Source organism: Beta vulgaris, chromosome 8 (assembly GCF_026745355.1).
Source record: "Beta vulgaris subsp. vulgaris cultivar EL10 chromosome 8, EL10.2, whole genome shotgun sequence".
NCBI classification, from domain to species: Eukaryota; Viridiplantae; Streptophyta; class Magnoliopsida; order Caryophyllales; family Amaranthaceae; genus Beta; species Beta vulgaris.
Genome location: NC_079209.1, coordinates 46,047,748 through 46,068,692, shown reverse-complemented (window position 1 = coordinate 46,068,692; position 20,945 = coordinate 46,047,748). Strand labels below are relative to the sequence as shown.

Below are 20,945 nucleotides of genomic sequence, written 5' to 3'. Positions count from 1 at the left end.
AGCAGCATTCTATTTTGCATGTATTTGACTTTGTCATTTCCTTTTACTTGTTTGCAGGTTTTGAGCATCTTGATCTCGACCTCCTTTGTGTTGATGAGGATTATCGTCCCTTAACTCACCTACCGGCCGCTCCTCTAAACGAATACGAGACAATGCACGGTGTTTCTAACGGTCGCCGGGAAGGAAACTGCCATGGTCCTCAAAATCTTCGGAGGGGCCGTGGAGCAGCTACCACCTTCCGCTTCCCAGTGGTCGCGGCCAATCTAGGCGCGCCATCCTCTCCTGCCATCCCCCTTCAGGCATCCACCACCCGAAGTGTGACTAGGGGTGGTCGTAATAGGAGGAGGCTGCGAGAGCCTACTGCTGTTGATGCTGCTGCAAACAAAAGGCAGGCTGTGGAGGATCCCGACACTTCAGCCGCCAGAGAGGTAGTCCAGATTGAGGATCTGGACGTGGATGCTGCGGAGGAGACCTAGGAGCAGGCAGCTGCAGCTACCGGTTCGGGGCCTCTTAGCGGTGCTTCCTGGTTATCAGGCTCTGTCTCTTCCATTCGGGAGAAGAGAAGGGAATTGATAACCAAACCCAGCTTTCTCACCGACCTTTCTCCTGGGATTTTTTACCGGTTCCGGGAGTGGGTAGAGGAGAAAGAGGTTCCGCTAAGCGATTCTGTAGCGGCCGCGTTTGCTGCTCCGCCTGTCACCCCGGGGAGGATTTATCGACTTGACTAGGACATCAGGGAAGATGAATCTCTTTATTCCGACATTTCGGAGAATGGTGGCATCCTTGCCTACCGGATTCTGAAGGGTATGCAGCTACCCTTGGATAGGCCGTCAGGGGCCTTGATAACTCCTGCGGCTCGTTTGGCTCACGACCAGCTTGTGGTACGTTTGATTTCAGTTCTCCCTTTTTTTTATTTTTTTTATACAGGACAATAATGCTGTCGTCGAATTGATAGAGCAGTACTTAGAGTACCAAAGGCTGGTGGGTACCTACAAAGCTTCTTTCGAGACTTGCCAAGGCCTGCTGAAAGATGCTGAGGATAAACTGGCGCCTCTGCAGGATGAGGTGACGACCTTGGGGCAGAGGGCGGCTCTCTTAGAGGAGACTGAGGAGAACGTCAAGGCGCTGACCAAGGCAGTGGAGGCCGCCGTAGCTGAGAAACAAGTAGTTGTATTGGACGCTGCCGCTGAAGTTGAGGCTCGTGGTGCCGCCAAGGCAGTTGCTGATTTCAAGAACTCTGATGACTATGTGGCGGAGCTCCACAAGAGGTATGATGGCGGCTGGGCAGCTGCCATGAGATGCGTCTGCAAAATCGTTACATGGCTTCAATATTTTGTGCTAGGTCTGTCATATGACCGTCAATGCATTTAGCCTGTTATATGGCTATAATTTTTTGTGCTAGGTCTGTCAAATGACTGTTAATGCACTTAGCATGTTATATGGCTGCGGACAAATAATGTAAAGAGATAATGCACAATAAAATTTATCAAAACACTAGTGAAGGTTGTATTATTTACGCAACTCAATCAGAGGCTCTCGGCGCATTACAATCCTTTCATTTACACGTAATATTTTTTGAGAACATCAGCATTCCAGCAATTTTTCAGCTCCTTCCCGTCCATCCCCTTAAGTATAAAGGAACCGGGGCCTATCCTTCGAGCAATGATGTATAGGCCTTCCCAGTTTGCAGTTAGCTTCCCCTCCGCGTGTGCTTTTCCGGTGGCGGCTACTCTCCTGAGAACCAGATCGTTAACGTCCAGTGGTCTTTCCCAGACTCTTTTGTTGTAGGCCTTACTGATTCTGTCTTTATAAGCAGCTGCTTTTACTTCCGCCATGAGCCTTATTTTGGGCAGGAAATCCAGATTCTCCCTGAGGGCTTGTTCATTCGCGTCCAGATTTTGATATTTCACACGGTACGAGGGCAGACCCACCTCGACCGGCAGCACTGCTTCTGCCCCAAAAGCCAACTTGAAAGGGTTTTCCCCCGTTGCCTCTTTTTCTGTTGTTCTGTTTGACCAAAGAACGGCATGTACCATGTCTGCCCATTTTCATTTGAATTCAGCCAGCTTCTATTTGAGAGCATTCAGAATTGGCTAGTTCGCGGCCTCCGCTTGACCATTGCTTTGAGGGTGGCACACAGCTGAATACGCGAACTTGACCCTGAATTCTGTTAAGAAAGCTTGTATTGGACGACAGTCGAACTGAACACCATGTTCGAAAACAATGGCCATAGGGATCCCAAACCTTGTCATTACATTTTGCCAAATGAACTTCTTAACCTGGCTGGCCTTGATCTGTGCTGTCGGCTCGGCTTCTATCTATTTTGTGAAATAATCAATGCCCACTACTAAGAACCTCCTCCCTCCAGTTGCTTTTGTAAACGGCCCCAGAATCTCCATCCCCCACTACGCGAACGGGATTGGACACAATATAGGTTGCAAATCATTAGCTGGTCTGTTAATGACGGGAGCATATCTCTGGCATTTATCACACCTCTTGACATAACTCTCAGCATCTGCTAGCATAGTCGGCCAATAAAACCCGGCTCTCAGCGCTTTTAATGCTAAAGCTTTTCCGCCAATATGATTTCCGCATATGCCCTCATGTATTTCTTCTAGGATTTTCTTCGATTCCCATGCCGTTGCACATTTCATCAGAGGCAGGCTAAATGATTTCTTATACAATTCATCTTGGTATATGATATACCAATTTGCCTGTCGTCTCAGTTTCTTTGCTGATGCGGGATTATTTGGGAGTGCTCCTGTTAGCTTATATTCAACCAGCTCGCTAAACCATTCTCCCTGCTGATTAATATTGTTAACGGTCACTGCCTGCTCTGAAATGCTTTTTTCTTTCTGCATGTCCACTGTGACTGTTCTTTCCACGCTAAATGAATTGGAGCAGGCAAGCTTAGAAAGGGCATCTTCTTTCGCGTTCTCTGCTCGCGGAATCGCTTGCACTTCGAAATGTTGAAACTGAACTATCAGCTCCTTAGCTTTCTCTACATACTTCATCATGTTTGCTCCCCTTACTTCAAAATCCCCTTTTAGTTGGCCGCTAACCAGCTGAGAATCTGTCTTCAGGAGCACGTGTTTTGCACCAGCCGCCAAACACATTCTCATCCCTGCAATTGCGGCCTCGTATTCAGCTTCATTATTTGATGCCGGAAATGCAAACTTGATAGCGTACTGGAAACTGTTCCCTTCTGGACTTGTCATAACTATTCTGGCTCCTGATCCGCTATTAGCGGCGGATCCGTCTACTTCCAATAACCAACTCTCTTTTTGTTCTACTTCCTCTTCTTCATACGAGGCTTTTACCACAAAATCCGCCAGGGCTTGAGCTTTGATGGCGGTTCTAGGTTTGTATTGTATGTCATACTCAGATAATTCCACGACCCATTTCAGCAAACGACCCGAGGTATCCATCTTCTGAAGAGCTTTTTCTAGCGGTTGATTTGTGAGCACCTGAATAGGATGACAATTAAAGTATGGTCTGAGCTTTCTTGCTGCTATTATTACTGCCAAGCCCATTTTTTCCACCAGCTAATAGCGGCTTTCTGGGCCGTTAAGAATGTGACCGATGAAGTATATGGGTTGCTGTCTTTTCTCCTTTTCTACCAACAGTACGGCTGCGACCGTTTTTGGTGACGCTGAGACATGTAGCTGCAGTACATCCCCTGTTTCAGGCCTTGTGATAGTTGGTAGCCTTTTCAAATGCTCTTTCACGGCCGCGAAGGCCTTACTCTGCTCTTTCCCCCCATTCAAATTTTTTGTTGCGCCTCAACAAGGTGAAGAAAGGAAAAGCCTTATCCGCTGATTTAGATGTGAATCGAGTAAGGGCCGCCATTCTTCCAGTCAATCTCTGAATGTCTTTCACACCCTTGGCCTCAGGCAAATTCACAATTGCTTGGACCTTTTCCGGATTCGCATCTATTCCTCTTTTGCTCACCAGGGAGCCCAGAAATTTGCCTGCCTTTACCCCAAATACACATTTCTTAGAGTTGAGCTTCATCTGATACTTCCTTAGCGCCTTGAATGTTTCCGCAAGATCTTCTAGGTACTCGCAGTCAGTCTTACTTTTGACGATAGAGTCATCAACATAAGCCTCTATGTTCGTTCCCATTTGATCTGCAAACACTTTGTCCACCAGCTTCTGATATGTTGCTCCAGCATTTCGAAGCCCAAACGGCATCGCCTTGTAATTGTAAACTCCACAATCTGTTATAAATGTCGTCTTCTTTCAGTCTGCTTCGAGAAGGCTTATCTGATGATAGCCCGAGAACGCGTCGATAAAACTTAGCAGAGCATGGCCCCTAGTAGAGTCTACTAGCTGGTCTATTCTGGGCAGAGGATAACAATCTTTCGGGCATGCCCTATTAAGGTCCTGAAGTCCACGCACATTCTCCATTGACCGCTAGCCTATGAAGCATGGGTATGCCTTCTTTGGACCGAATCCCGTACCGGGGACGGGGACAGGTCGGGGACGGGACGGGTACGCCCCAAAAACGTCCCCAAAACGAACCCGTGCTGGTGGGGACGGCGGGCTCATATGGGTACGCCTTGGGTGTAGAGTGAAGACGTCTTGGGGACGGGTTTAGATGCTACGAGACGTCCCAAGCATTTTCTCTCTCTTCATCTTCTTCACCTTCATTCTTCTCCCTTCATTTTTTTCTTCTCTTTCTCTGCCATTAGAAACCTTCAGCTGCTGTACTTTTCCCCCTTCTTGACCTCTGTTTTCTCTATTATTCTGATTTCTAGTTTCTCTCTCTATTCTTTTGGTTTTAAATTTCTGTCCTGACTGTCAATATGTCGACATATTTTACTAGTTAGCCTTACTTTTTCTTTCTTTTCTGATAGACTTTTTTGCAGAATGCATGTAATTGTTGTACTTATATTATAAATATAATATTCAAATACTCTACATGAGAGAGAATAGGAGAAGAGGAGAGACACCTCATTCACAGCTAAAGTTAATATACAACTGTCATCAACCCATTAAATCTTCCTCCCTTTCTTTTAAAATTTTAATTATTACTCATAAAACATTTGAGCTCACCTTTAACTAAAGAAAAATTGTATAATATGTTTCTTATTTTCTGAATTTTGCTTCAACATTAATTAAATTGTTCATTCACCTAAAAGTTGTATTTTATTTATGGTAGTGACTTATATATGAATATTAATTTATAAATTTTATTTTTATTTTCCCTTAAAACAAAAAAATTATTTTTATTTTTTTTTTTGCCGAATCCAAGCCGTACTCGTTTTCGGAAATTTTGATTTCGTCGTTTTCCGTCCCCGTATCCGTATTCGTCCCCGTACCCGTATCCGTGCTACCTAGCCGCTAGCCTTTTTTACCATAACTACATTGGCCAGCCATTCCGGGTAGTCGCATGGCTCAATGAAGTCAACTGCCAACAGCTTGTCGACCTCTTCTTTCACGGCCCTATTCTTTTCAACCGAGAAATTCCTCTTTTTCTGCTTGACAGGACGCACAGTGCTATCAATGTTCAGGCGATGGACCATCACAGCTGGGTCTATCCCTGGCATTTCGTCTGCTGAGAACGCGAAGACATCCACGTTATCCCTTAAGAGAGCCACCAAATTAATCCAGACTTTTGGGTCCATATCGGTCCCCACAGCTACTGTCCTTGCCGGATCCTCAGCCCGCATCTCCTGCTGAGTTTCTCCATCTGGCTGGGGCCTTGGCGTATCCTCAGGCCTGGCCTCCAGCTCTTCCATAGACACTTCCATCAGTTCTTCCTTATCTTGCACTTCTTCATTCCCTAAGGCTCTTCTCTGAGCGCGTCTTTGCTTCCTTGTTTGCGGATTCATTTCCTCCACTGGCATTCTTTTTGCTGGTTGTGATAGGTTGTCGTACACCCATCAAAAATAATTCCTGCAAAACCTTCTAACAATGTAGTAGGGTAAGTAGGGTCGAATCCAACGAGAGATGGTCGCTTTAATATAGTTTCTAAGGTATAGAGAAACTAAACAAGATCACAAATATTTAAATTAAAGTTCTAAACTAATCAAACTACGAAATCAAACTAAAAAGGATCTAGGGCAATGGTTCACCATGTTTATAACTATAATCTATCAAAATACCATCAATAGTTCAATCAATCAGATATCTAAAGCACAGGTTAATCCTTGGTCAGGCATTAACGCTCTCAAATCAACATATGCTAGTACGATCGCTCAACATAATCAAATTTGCTTATTGTACGTAAGCCTCTAAAGAGTACTATATCTCGATCTATGACTCGATATTAACAATATTTAATCAGACAATTGATCAGATTGCAAGATTAACAATAAAACACTAATCAATTAGAGAAATCAATAACTAATCAAACCACAAATAAATATCAATCAAATCATAGCATACAAACATGGATTCCCAAAACCCTAGAAATAAAAACTACTCTAACATGAAACAAAAGATCATATCTAAAACTATAAAAGAAAACATAATTAAAGAAATAAAGGAAAGAAACTAAAAGAAATCATGAATTAATGAAAGAGATGAAAACTAGGGTTTACCACTAAAAACTAGAGAGAAAAAGAGGAGAGAAAACTAAAACCTAAAAAGAATGAAAATTAACGTGAAAAGGGAAGAGAAGAGAGAAAAAGAATCAAAACTAATCTAAATGGTATCTTTTAACCTAATATGACTAGGAAAGTAATTTACAAGATAAGGAAAGTCTTACATAAATCATTAATAGGCGGATTAGTGATCCGCGCGTACGCATGGCAGATTCCAGCAGAAACAGTGCAATCTTCCAGAAAGCATAACTCCTTGACTAGAAGTCTCCTCGGGGCGTGCCACTTATCGTTGGAAAGCTCTTCAAGTCTAGCTTCCAAATCTGCTGGAATTACTCAATTACAAGAAGCACATCAAAAGTTATTATCAGAAGAGTAGACATGACTCCTTTTTCACATTTCTTCTAATGATTTTCTGCTTCGTTTTTGCTCAAACTCGTACTATGACATATCCATACGATCCTTATTCATTGTAACTCCTTTGCAAGTTCTCCTAATCCTCAAGTTTAGCTAATCATATTCCAAATACGTCTTTAATGCCTGAAATTCATCAAAAACAAGAAAACATACCGAATAGAAATAGAAAAACATAACTTAAGAATATAATGCAATAATGAACCTAAATATGAAACTAAATGCTCTAAAATGCAACTTAAATGCACCTAAAAACTATATATAAAAATGTTTTATCAGGCTGCTTGAGTGTTTTCAAGTAACATGACTTCGCTGCTTCTTGATTCCCTCTTAGCTTTGCTGTCGTTCCCTCATTAGTGACATACGACATTGTTAAGTGATATGCGGAGACAATTCCTTGGACGTCATGAATGAGTGAACGCCCAATGATGGCGTTGTAAGCGCCTGGAACATCAACCACTAAAAATTCTGTCATGACATCCCGAGCCTCGTCATCATCTCCAATCCTCACAGGGAGGCTTACCAAACCTTCTGGAGTCACGGATGCTCCCGTGAATCCTATCACCGGATATCTAACAGGCTTCAGATATTCCCTCCCTATCATCAATTTCTCGAATGTGGAAAGGTATAGAATGTTGGCGGAACTTCCTCCATCCACCAAGATCCTGTGGACCAAACAGTTCGACACCTTTAACGTGACCACTAATGGGTCATCATGCGGATATACCACGTGCTCTGCATCCTTCACAGTGAAAGACATGGCTGGCATGGCTGGCGGTCGCTTCCATTGCATACTTTCGTTGAAATTGACCTGGTGTCTGAACTCCTTCAAGCTGGCTTTAGCCCCATTCACACTTCCACCATGAATAGGTCCGCCACTGATTACGTGGATCTCACTGATCCTAGATTGAACGTTTCGATTTATTGGCTTCACCATATCCCCTTCCTTCGTCTGGGCTTTGTATTGACTGAAGTACCCTCTTCTTATCAAATCCTCCAAATTATCTTTCAGGTGCCGGCAATCTTCAGTTAGATGACCGTTATCTCCATGGAAATCGCACCACTTGCTCTTATCACGATTCTTATGGAACATCGGCTTTGGACGCTGCCATTTGTGGCTATCTTTGTTCATTAAAAATATCTTACTCCTTGAGGTAGTGAGCTGAGCGTACGCATCAAATCTCTCCTTGCGTTCACCCCCTTATCGGCTACTCCTCTCGCGGTCCCTACGATCGCGGTCATACCTCTCGCCTTCCCTTTCACGGTCATTTCCTCTTTTGACCATGTGTAACTCCTGCCTTTTGTCATCTCGGCCACGATCATTCTCGCGGCTCTTTTCCTTTTTATGCTTATCCTCCTTCTTATTGGATTCACGGTTGCCTACAGCTTTGTCAAACTCTTCTCCTCTGATATAATCATTGGCTTTGCCTAGGACGGGACCCAAAGAGGTGTAAGACTTTCGGCCCAGATAATTCCAAAATGGTGATCCCTCCTTGAGTCCAGTCATCAGGGCCAAAACTGCCACATCCTGCTGTAACCGTGGAATCGAAACTGCTTCAACATTGAAGCGGCCGATATAATCCCTTAATCTCTCATCATCCCCTTGCTTGACAGAGAGTAATTCTCCCGTACTACGCTCGCGGCGTCTGTTACTAACAAAATGAGTGTTGAATGTGGACGAAAGCTGAGAGAAGCTAGAAATGCTACCTGGTTTGAGACTCTTAAACCACGTCTGAGCTATGCCAGTCAAGGTAGAAGGGAAGAGCTTACACCATATGGCGTCCACCTCGGTGTAAAGGAACATGTGGCCTTCATAAGCTGCCACGTGATCATCCAGGTCTGAAGTGTCGTCATACTTGGAGGTCGGCATTTTGATCCTTGTCATCGGGTGATTCAGTATATCCATAGGGAAAGGAGAAAGCTTAGGCTTAATGAGCAGATGACCTCCCGTCGAATAGTTACTAGCGCCTGAGGCACTGTACTCACGACCAGAGCCACCTTGGGCCTCTTCCTCCGAACGGTATAGTTCCTCAGTTTCCAATATCTCTTCCTCATAGTCTGATTGATCAATCCTTTTCTCTAACTCCCGTCCGATGTGGTTCAAAGTTCGCATCTTACGAAGCGGGGTACCGTTAGCGTTCCTACTGGCCGTAGCCAGTGGTCGCTTACGGGTTCCGCCAGTTGGCTGATTGGGTGTACTCTGTTGGGGATTACCGGTCAACATTTGAATGAAGAATGCTACGGTTTTTAGCAGTTCAGGAGAAAATTGATTCAGTTGAGCCAAGTTAAGGGGTACATTACTGTTCGGAGTTTGTCCTTCAGGGGTCTGATAGTTTAATTGCGGGTTTCCTATCGCCCTAGTGATGACTGGCTGCGATGATGTCTGACCGGCATCTTTTTCTTTGGGACCTTGACTAACGTTGTTCACGTCACCCATGACTACTTCCTTGGAAGGCTGGGATCCCCTCCTTCTAGCGCCAAATTGTTTCGGTGTGGAAACGGTTAGTGTCCTTTACAAGGCCGCTAAGATTTGAGAGGTCACGTCCTTGCTGGAAAGCTGCACAAGACGCAAACGTAAGCTACCCTTGGGGTGGTTCTGAGGAAACCCCCTCCGACGCTCAAGTCAGCAATTGGGCCCACTGGGATTTAGAGAGAGAAACTAGAGAGAGAGAGATAAGCTATTTTTTTTTGTGAGAGAATGTACCTGCAGAATAGTACCATTGGGGTGTTTATAGAAGTACTATTCCTCTGACAGGGCGTATAATCCTTTGACATGTGTAGGGCTGTGACGCACTTGACAGGTGGGAAGATTCCCTTTCTTTTGTCTTGTTAGGCGTCCGCCAACATTGTCGGTCCCTCAGGGATGAACTGAATTCATTGAGCCGTAGACAACCTTAACCACACCCGCGTCTAGTACTTTGTTCGCGGACTCACTCCGTATGGCCGCTAATACAATTGGGGTTATACCCATACACTTGGGACTACACCAATTGTGTAGATGTAAGATGAGAGATAAGACATAGGTGCTTTTCGTACAATCAAATTAAAATAAGCAAGAAACTAGGAAGTGGAAGTGGTATGAGGCTTTTGCTTTTTTTTTTATCTTGATGAAGCATATGGTGTCCAAAGTCCAATTCGAGTATGCTACTGATGATAGAAAGAGAATTAGAGAGATGGAAGAAATATAAACATGAAACTAAGGAATGGGGTTGTGTGTGCAGCGACCGACAAGGGATGTTCAATGCACGAGGGGATGATGGAAGGGGATGTCAGGGGGCTGGGCAATGCAGGAGGGAGGTTGGCAAGGGATGTGAGGGGTTGTGCAATGCAGGAGGAGGCTGGTAGAAGGCTGTTAATCGTGGATATGTGAAGGGGGCTGCATGTCGAGGTGTGTGAAGGGTGTATGTGTGTGTAACTTAACTTTGTGAATGCAAAATGAACTAGTTAAATCTTTTATTTTTCTCATTTTACTAACTTGATGTCGTCTTTAATGTGCCTAATCGGCCAAACACCCTAAAAAACACAAATATATGGATGTAAAGTAGTTCTTGAATTTGCTCCGATAGCTTTTTTCGCGCATTGTATTACTATTAGATGTACTGGAAATTTGGAACTGTCAGATCAGAAAAAATAAGTTCAGATCAGATCAGATCAGTTCAGATCAGATCAGATCAGTTCAGATCATATCATGCTTATATTTAAAAACTTACTATTAAATATCTTTCATTACATATTAGTAAAAATTATAATAATTGAATACTAATAAAGTACTCATTGAGACGAATCAAACAAGACCCCACATGACTATATTTTTTCTTATATATTGAGAAAAATCTAAAAGATAAGATCTTGTAAATTAGATCAGATCAGATCAGATAAGTTCAGAACAGAAAATTTCAGGTGAACTAAACATAGCCTTAGTGATAGTGCTTGTTTCAAGTTTGGCAACAACTAACTCAAGGCAACAGGGAGAAGACTTTTGAGGGCAATGATTAAGGTAGTGATCCTTAGACCCATAGAGAGGACAAACCTCATGGATGCCTCTCATAGGTGCATAAGAATACACTTGAGTCATTTTCATAAGTCATTGTTATCGATCCTGACATTGGAGAGGTGATATTGATATTAAGACAAATTATGGCGAATTGAGTTTTGTCATCATTTTGTAGGGTAAATTTATCAAATTTTATAAGGTGCCCTATTTTTTTGGTTTAATGTAACACGGTGAGGGCATGACTATAACTCATTTGGGAGGAATGGTATCTTAGCCCGTTGGTCAACACGAGTAATATAGAGAAAGAAAGGTTTGAAAAAGGGTATCCAAGGTCTGTGGAGCCAAACATCATTTTTGTCAATAAAGTTGGAAAATTTTACGAGAAACCAACCATTAGCCAAATATTAAATGGATTCGTCATTACTGAAGCTTCAGTCCCTAGAAAGGTGATTGGTGATAGCAATGGTAGGAATACGGTCTCCCAAAACGTTTCCAAACAAACAGGAAGCTTGCAGCATAACAAGTTGGGCTTCATCAATAATTTGGGTTGAATGATATGCTTGGGTTATGTGTACTTAGAATGACTACGACAAGAGAACTTGGGTTCTCATGTTTATTGGAGGGCAGATGGAAAGTCACTATTATGATCCAGATGTTGGACCACAGTGGATCGGAGCTGGTGGAATATGTCTCACTGGGATTGTAATTCTAGATCGGGAATTGGAGGGGAATTGTCCCTATTAATGTCAGCGGGAATGGAATTAGGAGAGCTAGATGACTTGAGGACATTGGCGTAGTTTGGGGGTGGGGAGGAGTTAGACATGAATTGTGGACCATATGATAGGGGTATGAGAGAGTAAAAAGTAGAAAAAAAATTCCAAATAAGAAATAAAGTAAAAGAGGGAAGATCTTTTAAAAACGCACTTAAACGAAAGTAGGGAAGAACTTTAAGAAGCAAAGGAAGTAAATAGGAGGAAATATGCAAAGAAAGTATCTAAAAGGGGTAGGGATAAACAATAAAGGGAGGGGTATTTATAGAGAAAAATAAGATGAATTTTGCAAAGAAATGCGGTAAAAGGGAGCGAAAATTCAAAAGGAGGGGGGGTTTTAGAGTGGGATTGGGGAATAAGTAAACCAATCAAAATCAAGAAGACAGAGTGTATGAGAAATAACACCAAAACTCAAAATAAAACTTTTGCAGAGACGAATCACATTTGAGAAATAAATTAAGATAGATAGAAAAGTTGTAAAATCGCCTCCCTAAAGAGGCGAGTTTTAATTCAAATTTCCTGTAGATGAGAGAGAATTTGCATCTAGGCTCTTCATTGGTCCAAAAATGCAACTTGTTGGGGTAAGAAATCTTCACTAGTTGTCCGATTAAGGGAATAATTATGCTTTCTTAGTTGGATCTCAAGACGAGCGAGGTAAACCATATTTATTATCGTCGTAATGTAATCATGGCACCTTTGGAATTTCCGTTTAAATAACAAAAACAATAAGAAAGCGGAAATTCATTTGGAAGGCGAAAGGGGTAAAGGGGAAGAGGAAATGCAATTTGGGCTAAGATCTTAGGTGCAATTATATCAAGAGTTTTTTGTCAGAGACAACTTTTTAAAAACAATTTTTTGCGAAAGATAACCTTTTAAAATTTTTTGGGCAAGATCAAACCTTAATGAATTTTTTTTTTGTTGAAATCAACCTTAACCTCATTTCCGACGTTGACTCACCGGATTTCGGTGTTGACTCAACTTTATGAGTCACGTGACTTCATTAAACCCAATTCTTCCCCCCATTTCCCCTCATTCCCCCCCCCCCTAACATTCATCTTCACCTTTCTCTCTCTTTTCCTCATTCTCCATTTTTCCTAAAGTTTGAAGAATCTCAATTCTTCATCTTGTGTCTGGGTAAATTTCTGGCACAACAAGATTGGTTTGTGAGCGTTCAATTAAAGGTAAGTTCGAAATACCCTTTAACTTCGAATTTTCCAGTTTGTCACAAATTAGGGTTTTTTTGCCATTAAGATGAGTGTTGAATATTTTTGCAGGGAAAATGACTCCAATGATTGAGATGAGATGTCATTGTGGTTTACGGGTTGCAAGGAGAACCTCTTGGACTCATGAAAACCCTGGACGCAAGTTCTTAGCTTTTTTATGTAATCCTCTTTTAAAGTACAAAAAAATGAAATTTATGTCAAGTGTACCTTTTGGGTGGTTGAGTGCATTAATTCGCAGCTTCTCCACTCCTCTTGTTTAGTAATGGTGAGAGAGGGGAGTTGGAAGGGCAGTTATGGAAGGGGGGTGAATCATCTCAGGTGGGATGAATGTTAGGGGGGAGGGGAAAAGGAGGGGAAATGGGGGGAAGAATTGGGTTTAATGAAGTCACGTGAGGTCACGTGACTCATTAAGTTGAATCAACACCGAAATCCAGTGAGTCAACGTCGGAAATGAGGTTAAGGTTGTTTTCAACAACAAAAAAAATTCATTAAGGTTTGAACTTGCCCAAAAAAATTTAAAAGGTTGTCTTTCGCAAAAAAACTGTTTTTAAAAGGTTGTCTCTAACAAAAAACTCTTGTATCAATTATAGGTATCTTTTGAAGTGAAGGCGAAGAAAATCTCGGATTTTATGTTCAATAAAGGATCTTTCATGGAGTCTGTTTTGTAGAAGGCATGAAGGGAAGAAGATGGCTGGTAATGGGGCTTTCGTTTTTTTTTTCTTTTTTCCTATTAGGGTTTCTCTCTCTAAAACTCTTAGGCATCTTTTTGCTCCAACTTCTCTCTAAAATTTCCCTATTCGTATTATTGTTAGTTAGATTGCCAGCTCACTTAATAACATATGAATATTCTACTATCTAGTGCTAAATGTTTGGTCTTATTACTTCAAGACGGTCATGTAATCAAACCCCATTAGATGCTCTTTTGGGGGTGAGATTTCCCTTACCATACCCTCCCCCTTCCTTCCAAGTAGGGATGGGCATGGGTAGGGTATGGGTCGGGTTCGACCAGACCCTAAACCTGAACCCTAAAAATTTCTTTGGACCCTCTATAAAAGTTGGACCTAGACCCTTATGGTCTAGGGTTCGGGTATATGGTCTAGCGTATTTCCACTATTTTTATCCAATTTTCAATATTTTTATATTTCTTAACTTAAAATAGTGCCTACGCTGTGTAGGGTCTAGGATGTGAGTCTATGGTTTAGGGTCTAAATGACAAAAGTTGAGTATAGGGATCAAGATATACAGGGTCTAGAGTTGAATTAGCACTTCAAGTAGTCTAACCTGCAAACTTGACTGGTTAAAACTAAGGAAATGTGACAGTTTAGTAGGGTCTTTTATCTTACCTTAAAAAAATAACATGTATTAAATAAAGTCAAAATATAATGTAGTAGTGATGGGTTTTAAAATATATATCACAAGTGCACGGTGCCTGTTTAGCGGAAACTGGCAAATATGGGTCGTTCCACTTGGAGAGTAGTTATGTAGATTTGTGCTCAATTATTTAACTACTTTAAGAGAGGGATTTGATTGAATAATTAATAATTAAACTAGAATAAACTAGCATACAAAAGGATGGAAGTTTATCAAATAATTAAAAACCTAGGGCAATCAATCGGTCCACCATGCTTATCCTAATTTAATCACTACAATATAATTCAACAATACTTGGATTGAAGTTCGAATAATTAGAGTATTTTGTTAATCCATAGTCGGGTCTTAACAACTCTTAGATCAACATTTGCTAGTATGGTCACTCAGCATAATCAGACCTACCTATTGTAATAAGACTCTAATTAGTATGATCTTTTAATTATAACTCCTATCAACAAAACATAACCCATGATATTGCGCAATTACATGATTTAAATAATTATAAAAAATCAATAGGAATTACTCTAATCCAATCCAATTATTGAAGAACTTTAAATCACAATCAAAGACATATAAACATGTATTCTCAAACCCTAAAAATAAAAACTACTCAATCATGAAATAAATAAATAAATCTAAATCTACAAAGAAGAACATAATCAAAGAAATTAATGAAAGAAAAGAGATGAAAAAAATAATCTTATGAATCAATGACGAGCATGAAAAACTGGGGTACGGTTTACTCCTAAACTAGAGAGAAAAAGATGGAGAAAACTAAAACGAAACCTAAGGAATAAATCTAACGTGAGAAGGGAGGAGGAGAGCGAAAAAAAAATCAAAACCTAATATAATTAATACTAGGTAACCTAATATGACTAGGAAAATTATCTACAAGTTAAGGAAAGTCGAAATATCATTAAATGGGTGGAATTAGTGATCCGCGCGTACAAAAACAGATTCCAGCATAAACACTCCCAATTTCGGATAGGCATAACTCCTTGAATAGAAGTCTCCTCGGGGCGTGCCACCTATCGTTGGAAACATATTCAAGTCTAATTTCTATATATGCGGGACTTACTTCATTCTAAGAAGAAAATGAAAAGCTATGATCAGAAGAGTAGACGTGACTCCTTTTTCACATTTCTCCTAATGATTTATTTTCCGTTTCGTTTTTTGCTCAAACTCGTACTATGACATATCCATACGATCCTTATGTATTGTAGTTTATTTTCAAGTGCTCTTAATCCTCAAGCTTAGATAATCATACTCCAATAAGTTCTCAATACCTGAAATTCATCAAAAACCAAGAAAACATACCGAATAGGAGTAGAATAACATAACTTAAGAATATAATGCAATAATGAACCTATATATAGGTTTAGATGCTATAAAATACAACCTAAATACACCTAAAAACTATATATAAATATGACATATCAAGTAGTCATTGGATATGACAATTAATGATTTTAAACTAGACTTACTCTTGGTCTGACAGCTTGGGAGAACCGCATTACCAGCCATATATATACAATATGATAACACAAATCATTTTTTTGACAGAGATAACAAATCGTTATCAACTGAACTTACTAACATGTTGCTAATTCAACTAAACTATACTAATAACAGTTTGATAATACAATATATTGACCAATAACAACAATAATAAGATAAAAAAAACCAACATCTAATGTATAATATCTCCAAATGAATGTATAACCAAACCACTTTTTGTTTAATAAGTTGGTCTTGTAAGATACTGCTTACTTTTCATCTAAAATTAGGCAACAACACATTCCCAATGTTAAGAATAGAACGGACCATCTTTCCGAATAGGAAAAATTGATTTAATCAGTCCCAACTTTGGACGTCCTGACAAAAACAATCCCAACTTTCGTTTTTTATTGTTCAGTCCCAACTTTCGGGGGTCCTTTATACTAGTGGTCCTTCCCGGTAACCAACTTGCTAATGCAGGAAAACTTGTGTCACATGCCTCACGTGATCTAGTTAGTTATTAAAACCCTCATTCTCCCTTTCGTTTTCGGCCAAAAAAAAAATTGAAGCTTGCTTTCTCGTTCCATGGAGCACAATCTATGCCATTGTTTTGCATATCTAATGTGCAGGAGTGAAGAATTTCTTTAAAAAGGTAAGTCAAGTAGTAAGTATCCCCTACCCAGTGTAGATGTCATCCATAATACAGAAGGACAAAATAATTGGGTGGATTTGAAGGAGTTGGTGGCAGACAAAGCGGACCAAGCAGAGGCACAACCCTAGAAAACGCAAGATTCACAAAGTCAAATCTAATAGTCAAAGGAGAGAGATTCCCTCCTCTCCCCATCTCTCACTCTCACGCCAAAAGAGGGCTTGAAACTGGAATTTTAATTTCTTGAGGAGAAAGAATGGGAAAAATTCAGCGATTGAATTAGTTCCGCGAGTAAAGGGAAGAAGAAGAAGATGGGAGGAGCGAGATTGTGGATGAAATTTGATAAGTTTGGACAGGCGGAATTGATTGAGTGGGATAAAAGTACAAGAGGTTGTTCTGCCATGGAAAAAGAAAGAACAAAGCTTCAATTTTTCTTTTTTGGACGAAAGAGAAGAGGTGGTTTACTGATGTTGTGTGGGTTTGACATGGTAGTCAATGGGTTTGGGGTTTGGGGTTTTGGGTTTAACCAGGTGTGATGTGGGTGGGCTTGAGAGATGGGTCATATGATAGGGGAGGGGGAGGGGTTGTTGACGTCCCGGAAGAAAAGTGGTGCCGGCAGAACAACGAGGAGGAGAGAAAGTGGGGATGGGGATGGCAATGTGTCAGCAGGGGTTCAGGGTGGCAACGGGTCAACAGAGGCGAGGGCGGGGCTAGCAGGGGATAGGGAGGGCGGTGGCAGGAAGTCGACACTTGGTAGGGGAGAGGGAGGGGGTGGATGGCTGGGGAGAAGGAAGAGGAGGTGGAAAGGGAGGAAGGAGGGAGAAGAGAAGAAAAACAATAAAAACAAAGTAAAAAAATTTAAAAAAATTAACCTATTAAACCGGTTACTGGTTAACCTGAACTGTTATTGTAAAAGACCCCTAAAAATTGGTACTGAATGATAAAAAACGAAAGTTGGGACTGTTTTTGTCAGGACGCCCAAAGTTGGGACTAATTAAATCAATTTTTCCTTCCGAATATAGTAACTAGTTTAATCTATTTAGTTACCAACTTAACTCACATGCTTGAATCTATTTAGTGACTTATTTAATCCATTCGTTGACTAATTTAATCCATTAGGTAAGACCATCGAAGTATTTATTAAAACTATCTGATGTAGTTCGAGATTCAAAGGGAAACAAATTAAAAAAAGGAGAAGAGAAGGGACAACTAGATTGGTGTCAAATGTTTAGGAACAATGTTGGGTTAGAGTGGGATGGATCGGGTTTCAGACTTGTTAGGATAATGTAGATTTAGATTGTCTAGTTCTAACATAAAAATTATACCACCTATTCTAATAATTTGTATACCAAGGATCCTTGGGTTCAATGGTATGACTTTCTATCTCCCACATATGAGATTAAGGTTTAAATCTTGGTGGAAGCAAAAATTTCAATATTATTGTGTAGGGATAAGGGGTTTGGGGCTTTTTGATTTGTGGGTGAGTGACCTTGTACGAAAGTAGGAAAGAGTAAATTCATCTTACTACAAGATTATCTAAAGGCGATCCAAAAAAATTGTAATGATTTGTGTGGTTGAACATGAAATAGAGTTAACCAATAATATATGGTGCCATATCTCTCAAGTCGCAACTCTCAACCAATCAACAAAATACAAAAACCTATATAAAAAGTAACTTTTTTAAAAATATTTTGTCTTAGTGCCGGTATGGGCCATTAAGCAATATTGAGCACCAAACACGAATCTGCGTTAATGGATTCCCCACTTTGACATTGTCAGTACTGTAATATATATACATGAAATAAGCTTTACCTCGTGTAAGCAAATAGGTCCTTGCGTGAAGCCATTGGACAAATCCCCTGCCATATAGAGGTTTCTTAAACAGTATGATGATCAACGATACAATATCATAATACCTGCATTTAAATTATATATAGAGGTTTATATGTTTCTTTAACAGTATGATCAGTGGCGGATCCAGAAGTTTTTTAATGGTGGTTCACCATTAATTACCATTCATTAAATCAAAATCATTTTTGATAAAAAATACTCCAAACTAAATTTCAATCGAAAAGAAAACAAATATATAACCAATAATTATACAAAATACAACCAAATAGTACTAGAAAAACCAAATATCCAAATTATACTACAAAATACAACCAAATACTAGTAAAAATGATTACAATTGCTCACGAGTTTTCATGTTTTGATTCGATTTACAATATCATTCATGCTAACATTCAAAAACAAATCATTCTCTAAATAAGTAATCAAACAATCATTCAACATTTGATCTCTCATACTATTACGCAATTTGTCTTTCACTTGCGTCATTCCAGAAAATACCCTTTCTACACTTGCCGTTGCAACGGGGAGAAGTAACTCCAATTTTAAAAGCAAGTAGACCTATAACAACTAAATTTGATGTATCTCACCAAATGAAACATATGTCAATTTGTCATAAGCTATAAACTAATAAACTATCATCAACAAAATCAACAATAAAGTGATAACACTCAATTTAAATATAATGTAATTTCAATTATCAAACACCTATAACACACAAATCAAAATACAACAAGAAAATCAACATTTATAACAATTCTACATTACATAATCTGATATATAAACACCTATAACAACTAAAATTGCAATTTATTTTTCAATTCTCATGAAATTGATAAACCCTGATCTACAAAGTAAAACAAGAAATCAAGCAAATTGAGTAGATTAAGATGTACCTAGAGTAGATTCACGATTCTTGGAAGTTGTCCGACCACCGTCGTCCACCAAGGAACGAATTCCGATTTCCGACCACTTGAAGCCACGAATTCCGACCACTTGAAGCCACGAATCGCCCACCAATGAAGCCACAAATCGCCCACCAAGGACGAAGCCACCAGCAGTGACGAAGCCGCCACGAATCGACCACGAAGGCGCCGCTGGTGAGGCCGCTGGACGAAGCCAGTCAAGCCACCGGCGAGAAGGTTTGAGGTTTTATGAGAGAGAAAGGTAAGTCTGCGATTGTGAATTTGTGAGCGAGAGAAAAGAAGTCTGCGGACTGCGTGCGTGATTTTTTGAAATTTTTTTTATTTTATTTTTTTATTTTATTTATTTATTTATTTATTGCTGGTGCACGTGCACGAGTGTGGTATGAGGTAAATCCGCCACTGAGTATGATGATCCATGATACTGTATTATAATAATTGCATATAAATTATAAAGGTTTCTTTAACATTGATGATCAACAATTATTATATCATAATAATGAGCCATTAAGCAATATTGTGATAGAATTTTTTTACAGGCGCATAATTTTGTAATTTATGAATTTTCATTTATTGGAATAATTTGTTACAAACTTAAGGGAGATACATATGACATGTGATATGCAAGGTTCTATAAGAGAACGCTTTCTTATGAATGTGGTAGGAAGTAAATATGACTCCACACTTCTATGTACAATGCTAACACATATTTATAGGAGTGGTATATCTCAATCTACAATATTTTACACTAATCTTATATGATCTAATAATATATGATGCTAAATTATTCTAAATTCTTCATTCCTAGATTTTTCTATAATATGTCTTAATTACAATAGATATTTGTTTAGATAAATCTAGAATTCATCTTGATTTTTACACTAGACTTTTCTAGATTACTATTTCTAACATATTGATCCCCAAACACGGATATGTGTTAATAGATTACCCACTTTGACGTCGTCAGTTGTTTAATATATACACAAAAATAAGCTTTACGCCTTTACCTCATGTAAGCAAATGGGTCCTTGCGAGTTGCGGGAAGCCATTGGACAAATCCCCCCGCCATATAAAGGTTTCTTACTGTCAAACGACCAACTCAACCAAAAGCTTAAGCTTATGGTTGAGGCCCCAGAAATAGATCTATACTCTATCACGCCCCCTCACGCAATAGCCCTTTGGGCTTGAAGTGTGGATACAGCACATGCCTCCCTCATACCTGGCGCGAAATATTCCACTGAGGAAGGAGGGGTAGATGAGATTTACTAAAAATATCACCATACTGTGGTTGATTTTCTTCGACATAACCATTCCTCAGCCACGACCGACAGAGAGCATAGAAAGAAGCCCTATCTGTTATCCTGACCTTTGATCTCTGAGAGTGACCAACATATCATCAGTACCTTTGTCCAACGGATCTTTAGAATCACTACTATCAGCGATAAAGTAGGGAGATGAACCAGCCTTAGACTGAGGAGGATTATTCAAGGGAATGGGCCGGGTCTAGCAGCAGCAGGAGCAGGTGATATATGAGCATTAACAGATCGAAGTAAAAGATGAGCAGACGGTTGATGCTGATACTGCTGATGCTGAGTAGAATTTGGACGAGTGCATCCGAGTGTAGGAAGAATTCCACGTCCCGAAGAAGCTAATGGGTACCGAATAGGCTGAGTTTGGCTTTGAATCGAGGTTGGTGCAGTAAATGGCA

The 20,945-nt window shown here is 40.1% G+C and overlaps 2 protein-coding genes and 1 long non-coding RNA gene across 3 annotated transcripts; all 3 read right to left on the bottom strand.

Annotated features, from left to right (window-relative positions):
- Positions 1 to 2,405: 2,405 nt before the first annotated feature.
- LOC104884350 (uncharacterized) lies at positions 2,406 to 3,533 on the bottom strand. The gene has a single exon (XM_010668990.1). The coding sequence runs from the start codon at positions 3,531 to 3,533 to the stop codon at positions 2,406 to 2,408; it is 1,128 nt and encodes a 375-aa protein (XP_010667292.1).
- A 3,529-nt stretch (positions 3,534 to 7,062) lies between these two features.
- LOC104884349 (uncharacterized) lies at positions 7,063 to 8,094 on the bottom strand. The gene is made up of 2 exons (XM_010668987.1): positions 7,266 to 8,094; positions 7,063 to 7,088 (listed from the first exon to the last, which is right to left on the bottom strand). The coding sequence occupies exons 1-2, from the start codon at positions 8,092 to 8,094 to the stop codon at positions 7,063 to 7,065; spliced, it is 855 nt and encodes a 284-aa protein (XP_010667289.1).
- A 6,909-nt stretch (positions 8,095 to 15,003) lies between these two features.
- On the bottom strand, positions 15,004 to 20,231 carry LOC125492523 (uncharacterized). Its single transcript, XR_007269133.1, has 2 exons — positions 19,211 to 20,231; positions 15,004 to 18,382 (listed from the first exon to the last, which is right to left on the bottom strand). It is a non-coding gene; the product is annotated as an uncharacterized LOC125492523 (long non-coding RNA).
- Between the last annotated feature and the right edge of the window lie 714 nt (positions 20,232 to 20,945).

What these genes read in the sequence shown, in the direction of transcription:
- LOC104884349 (XM_010668987.1), bottom strand. Translation starts at nt 8,094, where the DNA reads ATGAACAAAGATAGCCACAAATGGCAGCGTCCAAAGCCGATGTTCCAT. An exon ending in TCAAGAAGCAGCGAAGTCAT is followed by an intron (nt 7,089 to 7,265) that starts GTTACTTGAAAA and finishes GATGAATTTCAG; the next exon opens with GCATTAAAGACGTATTTGGA.
- LOC104884350 (XM_010668990.1), bottom strand. Translation starts at nt 3,533, where the DNA reads ATGGGCTTGGCAGTAATAATAGCAGCAAGAAAGCTCAGACCATACTTT.